Genomic DNA, 25,871 nt, shown 5'->3' on the forward strand with positions numbered 1-25,871 from the left:
ATAGGTAAGTTATTATTTATTATAATAGTTTTATTTAAGTTATTTAATATACTTTTAAGTAACTTTTCTAACGTTTTTCCGGGAAATTTAGCATAACTATCTCTACATGATGTTATGAATCTAAAAGCAATTGGTGTTTTGTGAAATTTGGGTATGCAATATATAAATGGATATTTTAGGTTATTATACTTTAACTTTAATTTTTTATGCAATGCAATTAATTTTTTGATTATTATATTAGAAGAAGATGTTATCTGTTTATATGTACGGCTAGACTGTAGTTCATTTTTTATAATATCTATATAATATGATTTACATATGATTGCATAATTGCAAGCAGCTTTGTCAACGGGAGTTATTATAAAATGTTCATGTATATCTTTGAGCTGCCTATTTATTAATTTGGTATTATATAGATTATCCTGTACGAATTTCAATTGATTATATTTATTAGATATGATATTAAGCATTGTAAATAACCACATGTGATAAGCTTCAACCGGTATATTATGTTTGTATGCTGATCTTATGCAGTATTTTAGTAAATCTAGATATAACAATTTTTTAAAATTAGATTTATTAATAGGTGGATTAGGTCGAAATTTAAAACCCAGTGATAAAATATCTCTAAGTTCGGGATATGGGATTATATCTAAATTGCCAGTTATAATGTGATTATGGTTAGGATCCACGTATCTATGAAATGAAGGTTTGTGACAAACACATGTATCCTGTCCGATGTTAATATTGTGAAGGTTTGTAACTATTGTTTTATAGTTACACGCTTTAAGACCAAATGGTTTAGAATATCTAAATCTGATATTAATATGTAAGTTATTAATAGGCAGCAAGTCATTACGTAAATTAATAGTTTTATGTATATCTAAATCATCCATCATTTTATTTTGAAAGTATAAGATGAGGACAGAGTTTTCAGGCTGCTTGCTAACATTCAAAATATTAATTCTGAATTTAAAAATATCCAATATAATGTGCATAAGGTGGGAGGATGCAAAGACGTAATCATTGGTTTTTCTATATAGTGCTTTGAGTACACTAAGTTTAATACTGAAAAGTGTGTTGTGAATTTTACTAATATTTATAGGATCCGTATCCCACATTTTGAATAAATCTATAAAGTCTCCTAGATGTTCTCGGTTGCTTTTATACGTGTTGGATTTACTATATTTCCTATTGCGATTATCTTTACGAAGTTTGGCAATTTGAAACATATTATAAACACAAATCTTTTAAATTATTCGTCATATATTTTTGATTAAATTTATTATTTAGACCGTATGGATATAGTGTTTTATATTGTAACATGCTAATTTCTTCTTGCAATAATCTTTCATTTGCGTTGTTAATTACGTTAAGTATTGAAATGAAAATATTACCAAAAGTATGTTTTTGGAAATGTCTGAATTCAATATCATGTTCCAGATTACCTGTTTTCTTACTGGATTTGTTATTATAAGTTTTAATATCGGAACGATGAAGGTTCATTCTGATATTTAGTTTATTGCTAGTTTGACCAATATATTTAACATTGCATGTACAACAAGTGATCATATATATAACATTATTCATTTTACAGAATATATGTGAATTCGTATTCATTGTAGCATGATTTGGATGCATATAGGGGCAAGTAAGACATAATTTGTTATTACAAGGTTGAAATTTAAGAGATCGGATATTAGTGCCAGAAGCATTATATGCTAAACTGCTCTGTAAAGTGTGTGATATTTGCGTATGTGTAAATGTATTAACATGGTTAGGATTACTATCCAGGGCAACAATAGTATCCTCGGTCACTTTTATCCTACTCTGCCGATGTAGTATATTATTATTATTATATTTAAGTGACATAATAAGCGCAAAGTTAATATAAAATAAAATAAAAGCAAAGTTAATATAAAATATAAAATAAAATCAAGATGCGCAATCATAAATCCATGAAGGTAAAATTAAGAAAGATCAATCAATGCAGTTAAGAAAAAAGAAAAAAGAAATATAATAGAAAAAGCAATCATAGGTAGTGTATACTTAACCTAAGCAAAGCTTTTGTATATATTAATAGTTATATTAGTGATAAAAGGAAAGCAAGAAATAAAGCAAAGCAAGAAAGTTAAAAGACAATAACTAATATTTATGGGTTAATGCAGTTGCAAGCAATCATGCAATACACCCACAATGTCTATAGAATATCATATCATTAGAAAAAGTAAATCAATCCAATAATAAGAATACCATCAAGGACTTAAGAAAACGCAAAAAAAAAAAAAAAAAAAAAAAAAAATTATTATTATCGCTTTTTACCGACAATCTAGATGACTTCAACTGGGGCCAACCACCCAGAATGAAGGCAAAAAACGACAAGAAATTCTCTGTTTCTGTGATGATCAATATATGCTAAGTAATTTAAATCTAAACCAAATATAAACCAGTATAGGCCGAACATAAATCGAATATAAATAAATCGAATGAAGATAATTAATTAAGAAAAATTTTGAAATATTAGAATCAAAGGTAAGAAATATAAGTAAAATATAAATGTAAGCATATATTAATCATCGTTGACCCGACAGAGAACGTAATTTAAGGATTAAAACAAGATTAAATATATAATACATACTACATTTGACCGTATCTAGGACATAATGTAATAGTCGTCAAAATAATATGTGGTGCCCCCTATGTGATGGATACGGTAAAAATAAATAATTAAATTAAATTAACGCAAAGAGAAACATGCAGATAGTAAGAAGAAAAACTAAAGGAGTAGGAAAAATAGAACCTGAACTCCACAAAGGCGAAAAATAGTGGTATAGATAAGAAATAGTTTCTCCTACGTCCTCGGATTGCCCTAATAATTTCGGAGAAATAAAAATAAAGAGTGTAGGACAGCTTAAAGGCATTACAAGATATAAGTTGTGGCTCGGGTATGCCCGGGATCGCAAACCCGTTCCTATAGTAGGACCCTGAGCTGAATTTGGATGTTATCTCAGCGTGAATTTAAGTAAATTTAAATGAAATTAACTATATGTATTTAAAAAAAAAAAAAAAAAAAAAAATGATACACTGTAATTTGCAAGCCGGTGGGTACAAGTTTTCTACGCCGTAAGACACCAAGAATGCAAAGTGTATCCTATTTACATATATACATGGCACTAAATATAACGATTTTATTGAAAATTATATTGAAACGATAGGTTCAGAAAACAAATTTTTGAAATTAATTATGCTAATTGCTTTCCTGAAGTGATATTTCAGGTAAGCGATAGGGAAATTATTATTAATCAACTTGCCGTACAACGCTGTTAAGCCTGTTGAACAATTTTTATTACTATTGCAGATATAAGCAATCCTTAAACATTGCGATAAAATTATATTAGCATGCACTGATTTTGATACATTTGATTTCCAGTTTGTAAGGCTGACTACGTTAAAATTAAATGCATCTCTTTTATTATATACGTTTACGTCTATTTTATTATTATGTAATATTTCTATATGAAGATCCAAGTAATTTGCTATAGTATCGGAACTATTAGTTTTTTCCAACACAAGCTCCCCTGGATATAATCCACTGTAATCCTGGACAAAATGTGGACAATTAAAAACACATATATCATCTACGTATCTGTATATAAGTAGGTTATCTTGAAATTCTCTTTCTGTATAATACAGATAAAGGTTTGCGATTATGCTTGATGCTGGACTTCCCATAGGGGTGCCAGTGACTTGCAAATATAACGATGTTCCGTCATATACATAGTTATTAAAGATGCATAATTTTATTAGAGAATTCCAATAGGTTAAATCAACCTTTATAGCATTTTTATTTTCTAAATATAGTTTCTGGAGGACGACTTCTAAGTTATTAAGGTTAATGCTCGTAAATAGACTGTTAAAGTCAAAAGTTTGTATTTGATGAATATTATTATTTTTTAGAGCATTTATAATAGGTAAGTTATTATTTATTATAATAGTTTTATTTAAGTTATTTAATATACTTTTAAGTAACTTTTCTAACGTTTTTCCGGGAAATTTAGCATAACTATCTCTACATGATGTTATGAATCTAAAAGCAATTGGTGTTTTGTGAAATTTGGGTATGCAATATATAAATGGATATTTTAGGTTATTGTCACAAACCTTCATTTCATAGATACGTGGATCCTAACCATAATCACATTATAACCGGCAATTTAGATATAATCCCATATCCCGAACTTAGAGATATTTATTACTGGGTTTTAAATTTCGACCTAATCCACCTATTAATAAATCTAATTTTAAAAAATTGTTATATCTAGATTTACTAAAATACTGCATAAGATCAGCATACAAACATAATATACCGGTTGAAGCTTATCACATGTGGTTATTTACAATGCTTAATATCATATCTAATAAATATAATCAATTGAAATTCGTACAGGATAATCTATATAATACCAAATTAATAAATAGGCAGCTCAAAGATATACATGAACATTTTATAATAACTCCCGTTGACAAAGCTGCTTGCAATTATGCAATCATATGTAAATCATATTATATAGATATTATAAAAAATGAACTACAGTCTAGCCGTACATATAAACAGATAACATCTTCTTCTAATATAATAATCAAAAAATTAATTGCATTGCATAAAAAATTAAAGTTAAAGTATAATAACCTAAAATATCCATTTATATATTGCATACCCAAATTTCACAAAACACCAATTGCTTTTAGATTCATAACATCATGTAGAGATAGTTATGCTAAATTTCCCGGAAAAACGTTAGAAAAGTTACTTAAAAGTATATTAAATAACTTAAATAAAACTATTATAATAAATAATAACTTACCTATTATAAATGCTCTAAAAAATAATAATATTCATCAAATACAAACTTTTGACTTTAACAGTCTATTTACGAGCATTAACCTTAATAACTTAGAAGTCGTCCTCCAGAAACTATATTTAGAAAATAAAAATGCTATAAAGGTTGATTTAACCTATTGGAATTCTCTAATAAAATTATGCATCTTTAATAACTATGTATATGACGGAACATCGTTATATTTGCAAGTCACTGGCACCCCTATGGGAAGTCCAGCATCAAGCATAATCGCAAACCTTTATCTGTATTATACAGAAAGAGAATTTCAAGATAACCTACTTATATACAGATACGTAGATGATATATGTGTTTTTAATTGTCCACATTTTGTCCAGGATTACAGTGGATTATATCCAGGGGAGCTTGTGTTGGAAAAAACTAATAGTTCCGATACTATAGCAAATTACTTGGATCTTCATATAGAAATATTACATAATAATAAAATAGACGTAAACGTATATAATAAAAGAGATGCATTTAATTTTAACGTAGTCAGCCTTACAAACTGGAAATCAAATGTATCAAAATCAGTGCATGCTAATATAATTTTATCGCAATGTTTAAGGATTGCTTATATCTGCAATAGTAATAAAAATTGTTCAACAGGCTTAACAGCGTTGTACGGCAAGTTGATTAATAATAATTTCCCTATCGCTTACCTGAAATATCACTTCAGGAAAGCAATTAGCATAATTAATTTCAAAAATTTGTTTTCTGAACCTATCGTTTCAATATAATTTTCAATAAAATCGTTATATTTAGTGCCATGTATATATGTAAATAGGATACACTTTGCATTCTTGGTGTCTTACGGCGTAGAAAACTTGTACCCACCGGCTTGCAAATTACAGTGTATCATTTTTTTTTTTTTTTTTTTTTTTAAATACATATAGTTAATTTCATTTAAATTTACTTAAATTCACGCTGAGATAACATCCAAATTCAGCTCAGGGTCCTACTATAGGAACGGGTTTGCGATCCCGGGCATACCCGAGCCACAACTTATATCTTGTAATGCCTTTAAGCTGTCCTACACTCTTTATTTTTATTTCTCCGAAATTATTAGAGCAATCCGAGGACGTAGGAGAAACTATTTCTTATCTATACCACTATTTTTCGCCTTTGTGGAGTTCAGGTTCTATTTTTCCTACTCCTTTAGTTTTTCTTCTTACTATCTGCATGTTTCTCTTTGCGTTAATTTAATTTAATTATTTATTTTTACCGTATCCATCACATAGGGGGCACCACATATTATTTTGACGACTATTACATTATGTCCTAGATACGGTCAAATGTAGTATGTATTATATATTTAATCTTGTTTTAATCCTTAAATTACGTTCTCTGTCGGGTCAACGATGATTAATATATGCTTACATTTATATTTTACTTATATTTCTTACCTTTGATTCTAATATTTCAAAATTTTTCTTAATTAATTATCTTCATTCGATTTATTTATATTCGATTTATGTTCGGCCTATACTGGTTTATATTTGGTTTAGATTTAAATTACTTAGCATATATTGATCATCACAGAAACAGAGAATTTCTTGTCGTTTTTTGCCTTCATTCTGGGTGGTTGGCCCCAGTTGAAGTCATCTAGATTGTCGGTAAAAAGCGATAATAATAATTTTTTTTTTTTTTTTTTTTTTTTTTGCGTTTTCTTAAGTCCTTGATGGTATTCTTATTATTGGATTGATTTACTTTTTCTAATGATATGATATTCTATAGACATTGTGGGTGTATTGCATGATTGCTTGCAACTGCATTAACCCATAAATATTAGTTATTGTCTTTTAACTTTCTTGCTTTGCTTTATTTCTTGCTTTCCTTTTATCACTAATATAACTATTAATATATATATATATATATATATATATATATATATATATATATATATATATTTTTTTTTTTATTTTTTTTTTTTTTTTTTTCACTTTTTAAACTTTTTTACTATCTGCCACAGTCAAAGAGATTGTTACAAAGTTCCCACCAAAATGAAGTTAAGCGTACTTGATGCACTCAAGTGCATCAAGTATGCTTTTATTTCCAGGGCATGGAATGAGATAAAGAATCTACTATTAAAAACTACTTTATAAAAGCTGGATTTCGTTTTGCAAATCTTGAATAAATGGGAAGAGAACCTTATGTGAGTGCCAGATTGGGATCACTTGCAGACAAGAGAGTATTTTTCAGATTTTGTTGATTTAAATGGCAACATAGTCTGCAAAAACTCAGAGAATTGAACTGTTAGAGCAGCATCAGTGAAACAGTGAAGTGATAGACAGGTTATTTCTTCAGTTCCATCATGAGAAGACACTGTTTAGATCCTCACAACATTTCCATTGATGATGACCTGGGTTTTTATTACCTAAAGGGATGCATGATGAAATATTTGAGAGATTATAAGTGCTAAGTCGTAGACATTTTTGAGTTCCTTCAAATGGATAAGTTTTTTTAAGCACTTTTACCGTATTCTTGAATAATTAACATATTAAATTGTGTTTTACAAATGGATTAAATAGTGTGTTATTCATGTTCACTAGCTTATTTTTTAAATTTAGCTAGTGATTTTGTATGATTCGAATCTTGCCGCCATTGTTATAGTTGTTATATTGAGTTGTAGATAGGGCAAGTTTAGTTAAATTACAGCTCACTCATACCGCTATTGTATCAGTGTTTTGGCACAAATAGTAAGTTTATAATTGTGATAAATAAGTAACTTGTTGGGCATATACCTTTTTGTGTTTAGCTAAGGATACAACTAATTTAACATTGTGATTGTTACAATATATGTTACGTATACCTTGAACTTGATAGTGTAAAGTATAACATAAAACTAGATAGCGAATAAGTATCACTGCATTTAGAAATATATTAGCTTAGTGTAGTATTCTCAATTAATCAATTAAATTAAATTAAATGGAAATCAAAGCAACGATTTCAAAGTAGTAGGAGAATCGAAGCAGCGATTCTACAACGCATCACAGCCTAAAAAAAAAATGTGCAATTTGTAGAATGTTTGCAGACATTTTTGGAAAAGGACATGATCTAGCCAAGGAGGATGTCTTTGTGTGCTCGAGGTGCAGGGAGTGCATGCTTGAAATTAGGCTTGAACTCAGTGCTCTGTTAGGCACCTGTGAGAGCTTGAAGAGTAGGATAGATGCCTTCGAAGGAATTAAAATGGGGAGCCCATCAAGCTCTCAGCATTTGGATTCACTCCTGTGCATCAGGCAACACAGCAGCGATCTCCAAGGCTGATTGCACTGGTCCACTAGTTATTGTCAGAGAAATGGGTAATATATTGCATAAAAAAAGTAAAAGTGGAATAGGACCAGGGTATGTCTTCCAGGGCCAAAGGTTGGTGACATTGTAGAGCAGATATCATGTTTTAAGGTCAGGAAAGGTGACGTTGTACACATTAGCACTAAACATTAAGAGCAGGGGAGCTACGGATTTACTTAACAAGTACAGGTCAATGTTGAAAAAAAAGTCGCAAGTTAGGATTGAATTGTAAAATGTCTGCAGTTCTGCCCAGAAACGATAGGGGGTGGTGTATGATTGAGAGCCGTGTCAATTAATTTGGCCCTGGAATGATTGTGCAAGGCTCGTGGGGTAAAATTTTTCTCAGTGTGGTCTGTTCTTGTTAACAGGAGAGATTGCTTCTACAGGGATGGTATACACTTAAATAGGAAGTGTGCAAGAATATTTGCTGATGTTATTGAGTCTGTGTTAGGTGGTCGGAAAACTACTAGCTTTGGGTGGTTTCACAGACTAATAGATTAATAGTAGCTGCGTGTAGTTCCAAAAGTAATTCTTGCACTGATCCTATTGGAATGAACAACTGCCTGAAAGCAAGTGCTTGGAATTTCAGGAATGTTGAGTGTTATCAGGGAACTAGTAAATACATTGGCTGTGTTAGGGTAACTAAGAGTAAGAACAGGTGCATCTATACTTGCATGTATAGCAGTGCTAGGAGTTTAGCAAATTAAATTGATGAATTTGAAGTGCTGGCCAAGACATTGAAGGTGGATATTATTGGGATATCAGAGACCTGGTGTCACACAGATTTAATGAATGCAGAATTGAAATTTGGGGAGTACAATGTCTACAGAAAGGATAGACAAGATAGGAGGGGAAGATGTGTTATGCTGTGAATTAAGAAACATAAAATCTAAGGAAGTGCAGTGTTCCATCAGCTTGGTGTGACATAGGCACTGGGAAAGAAAAAATGAGAGTAGGAGTGTGTTATAAGCTTAATGACTCTGATGAGTATAACAAACAACTGTACAGAGAAATAGAGTGGGCCAGTAAATCAGAATGTCAATAATGGGTGATTTTAGCTTCTCAGATATTGACTGGAACTTGTGGGTTGGTCACTCGCACGCTAGCAAGACTTTTGTGGAATAATGGGATTACTGTTTTCTACAGCAGCATGTTCGAGAGAACTAGAGGGAGTAATTAACTTGATCTGATTGTCAGCAATGATTATTCATGTATTAAGAATCTGCAGATAAAGGAACCGTTAGGTGGCAGTGACCATAATGTATTAATTTGGGATTTACTTAAAGATGTAACTACAATCAATGATAAAGGGAGGGGTTTTGCTTTTGTAAAGATGACTACAGTGGGATCAGCTGATGTTAACAACAGCGAAAACTAAATGGGAAGCCTTCGAGGAATTAATTTTGGAAGTCACTGGGCTTTTCATACCAATTAAGAAATATTGTTCAAGATTTTGACCTAAATAGATGTCAGATGAATTAACGAGACATGTGGTAGAGGCGAAAAATGCATGGGATGCATATAAATTATCAGGCAACACAAAAGCCTGTGGTAGATATCAGGTAGTCTGTATCAAGTCACAAAGGAGGGTAGGCAAGCAAATGCAGATTATGAGAAATCTTTGGAAAAGGATGCAAAGAGGAACAGCAAAGACTTCTTTGCTTATGTAAACTCTAGATGGAAGAAGATGAATCAGATTGGTCCACTTGTTATCAATGATTCGACTATTGATGATCCTGCTCATGTAGCTGACAAAATGAATGAGGATTTTGCATCTACATTCACACATGAGGATTTATTTAGGGTGGAGAATGCCAGAAGTTTATCAAACTCTTAACAGGGAGCTAAAGGATTTTGTAATAACTGAAAGTAGAAGTTAAGGAGAAATTGTTGAAGTTAATATAAGAAAGACACCTGGAGTGGATGGAATCTATCCAGTTATATTAAATGATTATTTTGTGAGATCATTATGAAACCATCTCTGGATTCACAGGAAGTCCCCCATATACTGAAGATGTGCAAATGTATCCCCAATTCACAAAGGAGGTTCAAAGGGACAGGTGTCCTGTTACAGACCTGTTAGTTTCACTTGTGTTCTGAGGAAAATAAAGGAGTCACTGGTTAAAGAAGCACTGCAGGATCATCTAGACAAGACTGCAGTTATAACTGAGACACAGCATGGGGTTTCTGAAGAGGAAGTCTTGTCTGACCAATTTGATTGGATACTACGATGCGGTCACAAAGCAACTGGATGCAAAAAATAATTTTGATATTATATACTTGGATTTCAGGAAAGCTTTTGATATTGTTGCACATAAGACTGCGTAAAATTTGGAGCCATGTGGCATTAAGGGCAAGTTGTTGCTATGGATAAATGGATTGCTGAGTTCAAGAAGACAGAGAGTGGTAATCAGTGGACACTGCTCTTCAGGACTAATATTATTAGTGGAGTCCAGGGTTCAGTGTTAGGCCCATTTTTGTTTTCTGTATTTATCAATGATATTGATGAAGGTATATCAAGCCTAATTTCCAAGTTTGCAGAAAAAATGAAGGTTGGCAGGATTGTTAATGGCAGTAAAAGACAGTATGCTACTGCAACAGGATCTAGAAAAGTTGGAGCAGGGGCAGATTGGCTGAGAGGTGGCAGCTGAAGTTTGAACGTTGACAAATACAAAGTACTGTATATGGATAGCAGTAGCCCAAGTATAATGTACCAACTGTGTGGTACTACACTCAGGGTAGTGGAAAATGCAAAAGACCTGGTTCAGCTAGATATGAAGTTTTCTGAACAGTGCAGGCTGGCTGCCAGAACAGCCCATGGGGTCTTGTCAATGATATTCAGGTATTTTGCTAGCAGGGATAAGGATGTGATTATCCATTTGTGTAAGGCAGTGGTAATGCCTCACCTTAGGTACGGCATATGTGTATGAAGGCCTCAATTTAAGAAGGATGTAGAGCTTCTGGAATGAGTACAGAGAATGGCAACGAGATTGGTGAGAGTAATAACAAAGGGTTGCTCTTACCGAGAAAGGCTTTAAGTTCTGCATATTGCAGCATATTTAGATTAAGCACCAGCATTGTGATCTGATTGAGGTGTGTAAAGTCCTGAATGGTTTGAGCAAGCTCAGTGTTGATGGAATTCTTCCTCTTGCTCAGATTATGCACCTGCAGGGTCATTGATTCAAATTGAGCAAAGACAGTTGCAAACTAGATGTGCAAAAATTTGCCTTTAGACAGCTGGAGATTTATTTTTGGAACAAACTTACATCTGTTGTTGTGGAAGTTAATAGCTTAAATAAATTCAAGTAAGAACTATAAAAACTTTTGGAGCGAATGGATGGTTAAAGTGGAAGACTTTCCTTTTTTTTTTTTTTTTCTTTTTTGGCTGATGCTGTATAAGCATATTTTCTTGCATCATATGGCCATGCTAATGCTTAGCGATATAAATAGAAAGTGTAGGCAAGAGAAACATTAGACTTCTTTGCTGTAGATCCTTTTAAAGTGTATAGTATATATTTTATTTTTTAACAAATTCTGATTACATTATGCATATATATTAGATTTTTTCATTATACTAAATTTTATTTTAAAATCTAAAAATACATACGTACTTAGGGTGTTTAGAATTTAAAGTAAACACCTTCCTTATAAGTGAAAAGAGCTACTAAACTCTCTGTTTTTTTTAAAACTATTTTTAAACTTATTTTAATTCCTATTATTTGCAGTGTGTTAAAGAATTAAATAAAAGCAATTTTATAATTAAAAATTTAAATATTGAAGAAAATTAAAAAACTTTTTGTTTTCTGAAATATATACTTTCTTTCTATTTGGGCCTTTTTTTAACTTGTCCCCAGAAAAATGCAAATAAAGGTTTTTACTGTAATCATTTTTAAAATTTTTGTGTATGAAATACAGTAAAATTATTTTTATTTTTATTTAAACTACTTGTATTGCATTACTATTTCTGTGTAGAAAATTTTAAGAAATTTTATTATTTATTATTTTTTTATTATTTTTATTTTTTTTTTTGGGGAAGAGTACACACAATGCAGGTCAGGGTCGGGAAGGCTCCAGTTATTGTGAATACAGGCCAGTAGCTGGACTAATATCTCAATTCTTTCTGGAGTAATGGAGAAATCCATCAACTGCCGACTCTTACACACATTTTAAAACTTTCTATCTGCCCAGCAATTACACTGTGGATTCTGTCAGTGTCTATCTTTTTTTGATATCTTGGCTTACGTTATGCATCTGTGGAGAAAGTCATCATTTGTCCAAAAGCTGTGGAAACATCTTTGTGTCAGGCGTAAACAAACTCCCATATCTGAATGTGCTGCCTCCTGTTTTTACAATTGAATAGCCATTTTTCTCTTGAATCTCCTAGGGAAATGTGATGTTAGATGACATTAGTTTTCTAAAATCTGAACTAAAGCAAGTTTGAAAGGTTAGAAGACAGACAGTCATCTAATGTTAATAACATTTTACTGATAGGTGAAAATTTATGAAAGTTGATTTTTGATGGAGAATCCATCTTCTTGACTCGATTTGGCCTGCTTTCTGTCTCGCTTCCATAATTAGTTTCTCAGTCTTTTTGCAATAACAATTTTTCACCTTCTTTTTAAAAACAATAGTAAAACTACATTAAAATCAGCAATTTTTGAAAAAAATTGCGAATTTCTTCTTTTAATTAATGGACACAGACATAATAAACACCAGTTAACAGTTTGCCATAAGGGAGTTTGCCATTAGTTAACCTTAAAAAAATAATAAAAATAAAAAACTACAGAGTTTTATGTTTTATTCTGGAGATTTTTCATTTCATTCTCAATACAACACATGCAGGGATGTTACATATAATATTTATTTATTTTAATGAAAAAAAATAAATTTATGGAATGATAAATCTGCTAACTCAGATTGCAGGTAGTCTAGAAAATACAAGACTAAACACCACCCTCCCCTTCACTAAATTATTAAAAGCTGCCTTCCTTTGTCAATTGCAATTATAAAAGAATAAGAAGAGATGAGTACTAAGAGAATACATTGTGCCAGTCATTTGTAAAATAATAAGAGGAGTTTACCTCAATATAGTATGTAGAACACTTCCGTATGATACTTTCCAGAAATTAAAACTAAAAAATCGAAAACTTACATTAGAGTAAAAAATAAATAATTAAAAACCAATTTAACACAATTTAATGCAATTAAAAAGAATCTAATGAAAATATTCAAAACGATTTTCCTTCCTGATGCTGACAATGCTTTTTGACCATATGTCATGATCACAGGAAGCCGACCGGGCTAGCCAGGTGGGTAAGGTGCCTGCCTGGCAACCCAAAGGTCGCGGGTACGAATCCCGCCTCGGGCTTGGATCAAAGTAATGCAAAAACCTTGGGAGGTGCACTATGGCCACAGAAGCCGATGCGCCAACAACTACCAAAAAAAAAAAAAAAGATCACAGGAATGAAAATTACCGAATAGGGTTGAACCTGAAACTTAAATAGTGATTATTTGTCTTTGCACATGCGCGTAAAGGTCCACACATCGGAGATCAAATATGGCCACCGAACATTAACAGAATTCTCGTGTAATTTAATTTCTACGGTTTCTTCAATTAATAGTCGTGTATAATTACGTTGAACATGAAGTATTTTGGTCTCGTTAAATAAAAAAGTATGTTTTTCGTTAATGGCATAAAAGGCTAATTCTGAAGCTGCTGAACAAGAAGCACGAACTGAGGCTTGATGTTGATTTACATGAATATTCAGAGAAAATCGCGTCGAACCTTGGTAAGACGAGTCACAATCACTGCAAGAAATGTTGTAAACCAGATCATTAATTTGTGTTGCGAACGCGGAAAGAACCGAGCAATTGTTCGGTATAGTGTGTAATTTCCGTATTGGTCTGGCCACAATTTTAAATTCGGTATCTTTAAAGAACCTATTACGCTGTTTGTGCCACTGTTCAACATATGGGACAGAAATAAAGTATTTTTTGATATTACTATTGTTGGTTGGTGTAGTATTTTGTATCCTATCCTTAGCCTATACCATAATTCGGTTTATTGTGGCAAGGGAATAACCCCTGTTTAAGAACCTGCTAGTTAATATTTGTATTTCTGAACCCAAAGCAGAATCCGTCTTTTAGAATATTTATAGGCATTTAGAAATTGATTAAAGATAATCGATCTTTTGTAGGTGAACAGGTGATAGCTATTATAATGTAGAAGCATACCGGTGTTTGTACGTTTTCGATAGATGCTAAATTGGATTTTATTCGAGTCCAAAGTAAGCATGAAATTTAGAAAGTGTAAGGACTTTGTATTCGTATCCTCCCTTTCCAATGTATGTTTGAGTCTAGAATGAATATTATTAAACGAATGTAAACTGTCTTGGATAGTACTACAATCAGTGATAACTAGAACATCGTCTAAATACCTCCCATAATATGTGATACGAGGTCGAAAAGGTGTCAAATGTATATGCTCAATTGTTGAGAGAAAGATCTCGGACATTAAGCCGCTCAGGCTCAAACCAATTGGCAATCCAAAAATTTGTTTGCACACCTTGTCTTGAAAGGTGATATAGTTGGCCTCAACTAACAGTTTAATTAAGTGAAAAATTTCCTTAATAGGTAGCTTCGTATAATTAATCGGTATCAAGTTTTTATTTAACATATCCCAAATAATATCTAATGTGTATTCAACGTTTACATTCGTATATAACAAGGTAACATCTAGTGAGAATAAATTTCATTGTCGCCAAGCCTACAGTCTTTAAGATTATTAAATAACGTATCGTAGTTCCTAATCCCAAATTGTATTACCTGTCTAAAGGGTTTTGTAATGCTATATACATGTGTGGCTAAAGATGAAAATTCTGAATTCCTGTAGGAAACAATAGGTTGAATAGGAAATCCAGTCTTGTGTAATTTTACCTGACTGAAAAGTGCAGGAATATTGTATGTTCTGGTCTTCAATTCCTTTAACTGGGCCATAGTAATGTGGTCGTTTTTTCGATACGTGGTTAACGTTTTATTGTATTGATTGACCAAATTGGTAAACAGTGCCGGGTCTACTTCAAGATAAGTGGCGGTATCTGAAACAACTGAATCTAACTTATTAATATAATCAGGTTTATCTAGTATTACCACTGTATCTCCTTTATCCGCCCTCTGTATAATAATGTCCTTATTTCCCAGAAGTTCCCGTAAAGCTGAACTGTCGTGTATTCAATTTATGAAGTCTCATTTCTTTTATGTTATTCACTACTTGGTTAACTTGTTGAATAAATAAATCTTTTTGTGGAACATTACTAAGTCCAAATTTAATATCAATTACGCATTGTTTTTTAGGTAGTAAATTATAATTTAGTCCTTTGGATAAAAGTGAAATCTGGTCCTGCGATAGCGTTCACGAGGAAAGATTTGTAACCTGTTGATATGTCGGTTCGTTGAATACTGGGTGAGAGGGTGTTCGTGACCTAGCTGACATATTCTTTGGTAATGCATTGTGTGTCTTGGGGGGGGGGGTGTTATCACCCAACTCGTATGTACTTGGTCGCAAGCCCGCGACAATGTGTTAGAATTTGCATGAACATGTCTTGACCTATCCGATAATGTTTGCAACTTATTAACATGTCTGTTTTTTTATTTCTGAGGCCTGTGCTTTCCGTCACAAATCTATGGAGGTCTTCAATACAGACTAATCATTCGGATGTAGATAATTTTTTAATTTATCGCAAAGCTTCCTAACCTGGGAAAGGTATTTTTGTTTAATCGAATATCGAGATTTTAAGGCAAGATTAACAATATTATGTGATGTGGCCAGTGTTAGTTGTTTTATGCCTGAAATTTTTTGATTTAAATTAACCCTGGCAAACTTCGAAACGATGTTGTTTTGAAGGCAATATTTTAGAAAAGAAATATGGTAACTTTGGGCCGAGTATCTTAGTGTTGATATAATGTAATTTTGCACCAAGCCATTCAAAAAATCCCCCATAATTGTGTGTATCGATACTTTACACCTGGAGAGACAGGAAGTGAATGAAATAGTCAGTAAGAATTTAAAAAATGAATTAGATAGTGTGAATCAGAGCTGTAATACTCAATACGTTCTACGTTGATATTAATATTTGTAAAATAATAAGAGGAGTTTCCTCAATGTAGTACGTAGGACACTTCCGTATGATACTCTCCAGCAATTAAAACGAAAAAATCTAAAACTTACGCCGACCGGGCTAGCCGAGTGGGTAAAGTACCTGCCCGGCAACCCAAAGGTCGTGGGTTCGATTCCCGCCTCGGGCTTGAATCAAAGTACTGCAAAAACCTTGGGAGGTGCAATATGGCCACAGAAGCCGATGCGCCAACAACTACCAAATCAAAAAAAAAAAAAAAAAAAAAATCTAAAACTTGCATTAGAGTAAAAAATAAATAATTAAAAAAGAATTTAACACAATTAAAAAGAATCTAACGAAAATATTCAAAACGATTTTCCTTCCTGAAGCTGACAACGCTTTTCGATCGTATGTCGTGATCACAGGAATGAAAATTACCGAATAGGGTTGAACCTTAAACTTAAATAGTTGAACCTTAAACTTATTTGTCTTCGCGCATGCACGTAAAGGTCCAAGCATCGGAGATCAAATATGGCCTCCGAACATTAACAGAATTCTCATGTAATTTAATCTCAACGGTTTCTGCAATTAATAGTTGCGAATAATTACATAGTATGTTTTTCGTTAATGGCAAATGAAACCATTAACGAAAAACATACTTTTTTATTTAACGAGACCAAAATACTTCATGTTCAACGTAATTATACACGACTATTAATTGAAGAAACCGTAGAAATTAAATTACACGAGAATTCTGTTAATGTTCGGCGACCATATTTGATCTCCGATGCGTGGACCTTTACGCGCACGTGCAAAGACAAATAATCACTATTTAAGTTTCAGGTTCAACCCTATTCGGTAATTTTCATTCTTATGATCACGACATACGGTCAAAGCTTTGTCAGCGTCAGGAAGGAAAATCGTTTTGAATATTTTAATTGCATTAAATTGATTTGAATTGTGTTCAATTGGTTTTTAATTATTTATTTTTTACTCTAATGTAAATTTTCAATTTTTTTCACTTTAATTTCTGGAGAGTATCATACGGAAATGTTCTACGTTGTGTATTGAGGTAAACTCTTGTTATTTGACAAATATTAATATTAACGTAGAATGTATTGTGTATTACAGCTCTGATTCGCACTATTGTGCTAGTAAAAACAGTTTGATGGATGATAAATTGGTCAGTAGTACGTATTTGTGGCAAACTTTACTGTAAGTGTTTTATACATGATAAAAAAAAGCAGTTCTACCAACATTTTATCATTGGGGTGACCTTTATGCTGATACAATCAAATGAACTCTTACAACTTAAATACACTCATAAAGAAGCTGTAAGGATAGGATACAAAATACTACACCAACCAACAATAGTAATATCAAAAAATACTTTATTTCTGGCCCATATGTTGAACAGTGGCACAAACAGCTTAATAGATTCTTTAAAGATACCGAATTTAAAATTGTGGCCAGACCAATACGGAAATTACACACTATACCAAACAATTGCTCGGTTCTTTCCGCGTTCGCAACACAAATTAATGATCTGGTATACGATATGGCTTTTCCAGATATGGCTTTATGAATAAATTTGATAAATTGACAAGTTTACTTTTTATTTATAAGTATGTTTATTTATAAACACACTTTGGTCCTGAATTCCTAGGACCAAAGTGTGTTTCCTTATAGCAATCAAAAGGCTGTTGGCTGAAAATAAAATTCAGATATCAAATTGGCAAATGAGTTTTTCGAAGCATTCAGTTAAATGTTATTCAGCTTAATTATAATCACATTTGGAGAACCGATTTGCCATAATATTCAGGACAATATACAATATCCAGTACACCTCTATCATTGAAAATAAAGAAATAAATATTTTTCAGTATCAGTTCTGTTATTTCTTCTTTCATAATAATAAAAGAAGAAAGAATTAATGTACAGTGGTGCTTTGTTGCCTAGGTTGCTGTTGCGCCAGTAAAATCAAATCAAATCAAAACCTTCAGGGAACTAACAAGTGCATAAGGAAGCTTGAAATATAACAGATTATTCTAAGTCATATTTGGCACTTTAACAACTCCTCAGCAGTACTGGATGCAAGAGAATAATCACCCAGATGGGAGTGGGAAATAAGATCCAGTCTTCTCTTTCTGATGGTATCCAAACCTAAACAGAAGTGCATTGTTATAAACAAAACTCACCATTTCTGAAGTATGCAGTGGTATCTTTCTTGAAATGATAAGTTAATAAGTTAATCTTAATCAATTGGTGTCAAATAGACAGTCCAGACAGAAATTGTCGGTGAAATCTACAGAGAGAAAAATCTTAGGTAAGGTAATGTTTGAAAGCATATTGTACTGACAAACAACCCTGTGGTTATATTTTTATATACAAGGGGTTATCATTTAATTTGTGGACTGGTGCAAGATCTTATCTTAATTGTCATCATCTGAATCTCCTATGGATTTCTCCTTCTCCAAATACTCTACTTTGAACTTTACACACTCTCACCACTGTCATACCCTCACATTAAATGCTTCTTGCAAGCCATTTTTCAAAAGACTGCGAAGTGCTTGTATTGTAGCTCTGCGAGCATCGTTGTTGGACGCGAATCACTTGCCTTTCAAAACTTTTGCCAGACCTGGAAACTGGAAGAAATCACACGCAGCTAAGTCTTTACTAAAGACTTTACTTCTTGTGAGCTTCTTAATAAGAGACAAAGTTATTTTGGGGTGGTCTATGCTCACAAGTAAAGACTTTACTTCTTGTGAGCACGGATCACCCTGAAATAACTTTGTCCCTTATTAAGAAGTTTAGTCTAATATTTTAGTAAATTTGAATATTGTCTTCAATTTCCAGTCCGTTATTGCTGGATGGTTTAGTTTTTAGTGGGTTGATGTGCATCGGCTTCACTTTGCTCTTCCTTTTGGTAGTGAGTGGATTATGGAAATTGAATACAGGATTATTTTTAAGAAACTCCTATATATTATCAATTTTAAAACCATAATGTCATGTTAATAAATTTAGTTTTATATAATGTATTAATTGGATGTGTGTGTCAGGCCGAAGAATTTCCTATAAAAAGGTATCAGTTAATCTTATTTTTACAAATAGTATTAAAGTAGGCAGGATTGAGCTTTATTGCTCTTATATATTTTGAAATCTAAAATGATTACTAATTTTAATAATAATTTTCTGTATTTACCCCACTTGATGAGAATATATCCTTTTCCCTCTTTCTCTGTAAGTATTTGATAGTTTTTAGGATATTATGGCCTACATGGATAAATAGTTATGAAAAATGAACTTTACATATCTTCATAATCTTTAATTTAAAAATATAAGGTGGCACTGTGATTTGGGATTATCATTATTGAAGAAAAACTCATTCGGAATTCTTAAGATATCAAGAGCTAAAAACCTGAAGTGTAAATTAACAAATTGGTATTTATGGGAGGGGAGGATAAAGTTGTAAATATACTTAATTTTAAGAAATTTAACTCTCTATAACAACTTCAGTGATTTTGAAAGTAAAGATAATGTTCTTCCACTGTTTTAGCAAATTGTTTTTTACAGTGTTCCCATTTAATACAAAACAGTCTGTGTAAGTAGCAAGCATGTTGTTGAAATGCTCACTTAAACTAAAATTGACCATTACACTACATTAAATAAAAATAAACCACTGCTGTAATACTGTTCTCTTTGTAATTTGCATATTGATTGAAGTTAAGGTATAATGTAGTGATACTTTAATTCTGTCCACCTCCTCAACCCAGTGTATTAACTAATATATAAGAAAAAAATTAATTTTTTTTCCAAATTATAAATTGCATATTTTGCAGGTTGTTTTATTTTTGTAAAATGTTTTGTTAATAATTATTGTATTTATATTTTCTGAATATTTTATTTTCTCACAGTAACCCACAAGTTTTTGAGCCTTTTGAACCTTTTAAAATGCTACCTTTTTTTTTTTTTTTTTTTTTTTTTCTTAATTTTTTAAAGGTTTTCTCTGATTATCAGACACAGAGAATGAGTAGCAATATAGATGATCACTTTGGGTTTAATGATGATGATTTTGTTGATCAGGACGAAAATTTGACGTAAGTTGGATAAGTTTCTTTTATGTGCAGTTTTAATTTATTTAATTTTTATTGTCAGATAATCATGCTACTACTTACACAAGTCATTTCACTTATCATTTGAATCTTAACTTTTTTTTCCACTTTTATGCTTAAAACTGTTTTATTCAGTTATTTAACTAAAAAGGGTTTAGGTCCAGAAGCCACAGACTACAGGAAATTTAGGGTGATTTCCTACAATCACCAAATTAAGGGAAATAGCATAGTTTTTTGTTACAATTTTGTTCACAATATGAGATGTAACAAAAACAATGCTGTTTCAACTACTTCGGTGATTTACTACAAATTAACATTATGCTTTGCACTAACTTGTGCACTAACTTCTTCAATTATTTAACATAATTATTCTTTACAAAATTTTTGATCCTGAATAATCACTATTAATAGTGATTATTTAGTAAAGAATAACTAATTTATAAGTATTTATTAACGGCAAATTCTAAATGGGAAGCATTCAAGAAAGTAATCTCGAAAGCTTTTTTTAGAGGAGAGACTGTTTTTACATGGATGGGATACACTTGAATAGAAGGGGTGCAAGAATATTTGCCAGTGCTATCGAGGCACTGATAGTTGTGTCAGAAGACTGCTAGCTTGGGGGGTACATGCAAGTAAGTATACGTGGGCTATGTTAAGGGTAACTAAGAGTAAGATGTGCATGTATACATGCATGTACACTAATACTAGGAGCATTGTAAATAAATTTGCAGATGATACCATGGTTGGCAGGCTGGTTAACAACAGTCATCAAAATGAGCTACTGCAACAAGATCTAGGAAAATTGGGTTAATGTGCTGAGAAATAGCAGTTTAAGTTTAACTTTGACAAATGCAAGGTACTGTATATGAATAGCAGTAACCCCAGAGTAACTTGTGAACTGTGTAGTAGTACTACAATCAGGGTAGTGGAGAATGAAAAAGACCTGGGGGCAATTGAGCAGTCAGACATGAAATTCTCTGAGCAGTGCAGACATGCTGACAAGACAGCTCATGGGGTTTTGTCAGTGATATACAGAAACTTTGTTAGCAGGAACAAGAAGTGATTTTTCCCTTTGTATCTTGAGTACTGTATATAGGTCCGAAGTCCTCACTTTAGGAAGGATATAGATGTGCTGGAACGGTGCAGAGAAGGGTGACCAGACTGGTGATGGGAACAAAAGGGTGCTCTTAAACACCAAAATCAGATCTCCCTGTGGGGAGATCTGATTTTGGTGTTTAAATCTTTGACTGAATTGAATAAGTTGAATGTTAATGGCAATCTTCCACTTTCTGAGATTACACATGAGGGGGCATAAAATCAAGTTGAGAAAGGATGGTTGCAGGATAGATGTGTGGAGGATGTTTAGCTTCAGTCAGTGGGTGGTTTATTGCTGGAACAGGCTTCCATCTGTTGAAATTCTTGGAGGGTTGTTATTTGTTTTTTTTTTTTTTTTTATTTTACTGTTGCTGTATAAGCTTGCTTTCTAACATCATTTGCCATTACTACTACTCCATGAGACTGCAGCATGTCTTTGGGTATTCTGAACCAGCTGGAAAGACGAATGTCCTGGAGTTTGGCAATAGAGCGAGGAACTGTCATGGACTAGCAAATACTTCATTCCACTGTACGTTTGGTGGGGTTGATTTTGGGGTCATTTCATTGCCAGGGACATATGAAATGCTTGGACATGAATCTTCAACCATTCCTGCACAGTGCAGGAATGGTTGCACTTGTTGAGAGGGTCTATTCTCATGTAGATACGTGGTTGCCATATAGGCAAAATTTTATCCAAAACTGTGCCAAGGTAGTCTCTGGCAGTGAGGATGTGTTCAGTGGAAATGTGAGGGAACCTAGTGATGTCCATGAAAACATTTCCCACAAATCATGATACCACTTCTGCTGGCCTGTTTTCATTTAACTGTGCAGTCTGGTTGCAAATTTTCACCTGCTCACAATTGAATATGAACCTGTCCATCATATTGATAGATCTAGAACCTTGATTCATCAGATCAGGCAACTCTTTCCAGTTCAATATGCAGAAATGGTGCTCCTCTGCCCATTGTAAATGGAGCTGTCAATGACAGTCAGTCAACTTGGACACATGAATAGGTCACCTGCTCCATATACCTATCCACAATAGTGTCAGTTAGGTGGTGTGCTCAGAAACTTTTCTCTGTGTGCCCTGGTTGTACTCTTCCATTAATGTAGGCATCATTGAACCATCTGTTGTCCTAGACAGCATGTGCCAACCACTGTTCTCCTCAACTGTCAGCAAGTGAGATGGTCTCTCTGTCCCATCATGTTGGGTCGTTATGTGTCCCTCTTCAGGCCATACCTGCCATGCCTTCACAACAGTAGCCATTGAACAACAGACAATACCTTTATTTCCTGAGATGCTGGTCCCTGCCTTCTTAGTGCTGAAAATCATTCCTTGTATACTTCATACTGATGAACAGACAGACAGACACCGCATTGTACTGTCACTATATATGCTGCCCCAGTTGGTGATGTCACTCCTAGGTGCCGTGGGATGGATCCACTTGGGAAGACTGGGGTGGTCATAATGTTTTGGCTCATGAGGGTATATCAAACCCCTATTAGGTATACCACAAAAGCATAGTGTTACAATATGAGGCGCCTTCGTAGCCAGATGGGAAGGAGCAGCAGTGCGTAGTACATGTTTCTTGATTAGACCGGGGGTCGAGCCCATCACCACCAAATACGGACGATGTGGAAAGGTCGGGGAATGACCACTGCATATCCCGGAGCAATATGGCCTTAGTTGCTAATGCTCCTAAAAAACAGACAGACAGACAGTTACAATATGATAAGAAATGAGTACTATTTCAATACAAATTAATGCAGAAATCAAAATAATTTATAAAACAAGCTTTTCTGTTTTTAAAGCTCTGTTTTTTAAAGTTTTTCAGTTGAATGTCTGGGGATGCCATTGTACCTCCAGTTATAGTAGCATTGCTTAGCACAGTGTTTCCTCAAACTTTTTTTGCTCCAGACTCCTTTAGCTTCTTAAAATAACCACAGATCCTCACATTGTAGCTCACTTAAATATGGGGTGTCCGGACAATGTGTATCCAAAATTAAAAATTTACATCTCAGAACTGATTTATTATATGTTTACAATCTACTTTTTTCGGACTTTTTTTTACATTTTTCTTTACACAAAAAATAACTGAATAATAAACTGTCACTATTTGAGTATACAATCAATTGTACCCCATAGGCTACTAGTGTGAAGAATGGTGTTACCTTTTCGTCTCACAAAGTCCTTTAAATTGAAAGTGATTGTAGACAACTGAATTCTCATGTTGGGTGCGACATCCAGTCTGTAATGATATTTAGATTTTGTTTAAAAATATTAAGTGAAATTCAAAGTAGCCAACACAAATTATCCATGGATCCCCTGGGAACTGTTCGGTGATCCCTTGGGATCCACAAAGCACAGTTTGGAACCACTGGCTTACCGTATGGCATATTAGCATTAGCAGAGGCATATAATATAATGCAAGAAAGCAGGCTTATGTAGCATCAGTCCAAAAAAAAAAAAAAAACCTTCCCTTCCCATTTCACCCATCCATTCATTCCAAATGTTTGTTTAGTACTGCCTTGAATTTATTTAAGCTATCAACTACCCACCGGCTAGAGGAAAAATTCCGCACATCTATTCCACAACTTAAATTTACACTGCCTCAGGTTTGTAATTTGAGCAAGATGAAGAATCCCATCAGCATTGAGCCTGCTCAAACCATTCAAGGCCTTATACACTTCAATCAGATCTCCTCGCAATCCTGCCTAATCTCCAGATGCTGCAATTTGCTGAACTTAAGCCTTTCTTCTTAAGAGCACCCCTTTTCCCCCTCACCAGTCTTGTTGCCCTTCTCTGTACTTGTTCTAGCAACTCTACATCCTTCCTAAAATGGGGGCTTCCTGATCTGTACACAGTACTCAAGCTGTGGCCTGACCATTGCCTTATACAAGGGGATAATCGCCTCCTTATCCCTGCTCACAAAATTTCTTTATATCATTAACAAGACCCCGTGACCTACTCTAGCAGCACTGCTCAGAAAACTTCTTATCTGACTGCAAAATTATCCCCCCCCCTCCAGGTCTCTTTCATGTTGCATAGCATAGTGGCAGGCTTTGGCTTATGAGGAACAACTATTATGTTAATTTAGGTTGACTATGTGGACAAATGTAGTCATTTCTAACAAGTCAAAGCCCAAAATGCTGTCACCATCACTGGATCCCTAGGCACACAGAGTAGCAGGATCACCCTGAAAACCTAATATGGGGAACATTGTTTTAGGACTCCATATTAGGATTATTCTTACTCTGAATGACTTCACTTCTGCAAATTGGCACAGTTGGAAACTAAACACTTCAATCAGGTCACTTGTGAGGAGACTTGATTGAAGTGTTTAAGGCTTTAAATGGATTGAATAAATGAAATGTTGATTACATTTCCCAGAAAACAGTAAATAAGATGACTTAAATTGGAAAAGGATTAAATTGGATAGATGTGTAACAATTTGCTTCCATCCAGAGAGTAATTCCCTCTCAGAAAAACCAACAAGCTTCCATCTTGTGTTGTGAAAGTTAGTAGTTTAAATAAATAAGTTTAAATTAGACAAATTATTTGAAAGGATGGATAGATGAGTGATATTTTTTTTTTATCATTTGCCACTATTAATACTAATACAAATTTGTCCCGCCATGGTCAAACAGTGAACTAGCAATGTTACAAAATAGTGTTCTACTTCAAAGGAGATCCATATCAGGAATAATGAGCTCTACCAAGCTGTAGGTAAGATTCATTTCCCAATTCAAGAAGTGTAGTTCCTGAACTTTTTGATTGCAATTCATATCTCTGTATGTGCTCCCTGATTCCATATTATTTGATACTCTTGGTCTCTTTTTCATAATATGATCCTTTTATTAATTTATTCTGTAAATATTTGGATATCAACTCTAAATGTTATCTTATTAAATCATTTTATATGCTATTTGTTAAATTATCGGAAGGCCATATCCCTTAGCCATTTAGCATGTCATCCTGAAAAATACTTCATAGTAAATTGACTCCTTTGCAGATGTAGCACTCACAATGCACCATAAAAAAATTTTTATATTTGATTTTAGATTTTATGTATTTATTTATTTTTTTTTTTTCCAATTTATTTTTCTTGAACCAATTAAAAGATAAATTGTTAAAATGAACATAAAATTCAAAAACATGAATAATTTATTTGCAAACTGCCTCTTCAAATATCTTCTGAAACTTGACTTATCAGACCAGAAGAAGCATATAATCAATATTAAGCATGTTCTCTATATATCACGAAAGCCACTTTGAATGGTTAATTGCTGTAAGCATCTGCTACAACTTAAAATAATTAAAAATAAATTTTAAATTCTTCATAATTTGCACTATACATAAC

At 33.1% G+C, this 25,871-nt stretch overlaps 1 protein-coding gene across 4 annotated transcripts in view; it reads left to right on the top strand.

Moving 5' to 3' along the window:
• Positions 1-25,871, top strand: part of fmt (phosphatase 6 regulatory subunit 1-like protein fmt) — a 477,658-nt gene that overhangs the window by 312,252 nt on the left and 139,535 nt on the right. For all 4 annotated transcript variants that reach the window (XM_090388378.1, XM_090388363.1, XM_090388382.1 and 1 more), the window contains one exon: positions 20,303-20,400. In XM_090388378.1, the coding sequence (XP_090244504.1) occupies positions 20,303-20,400 (98 nt within the window). The remainder of the gene's footprint in view (positions 1-20,302; positions 20,401-25,871) is intronic.

Source organism: Mastigoproctus giganteus, chromosome 2 (genome assembly GCF_048544385.1).
Source record: "Mastigoproctus giganteus isolate SK-2022 chromosome 2, ASM4854438v1, whole genome shotgun sequence".
Classification (NCBI taxonomy): domain Eukaryota; kingdom Metazoa; phylum Arthropoda; class Arachnida; order Uropygi; family Thelyphonidae; genus Mastigoproctus; species Mastigoproctus giganteus.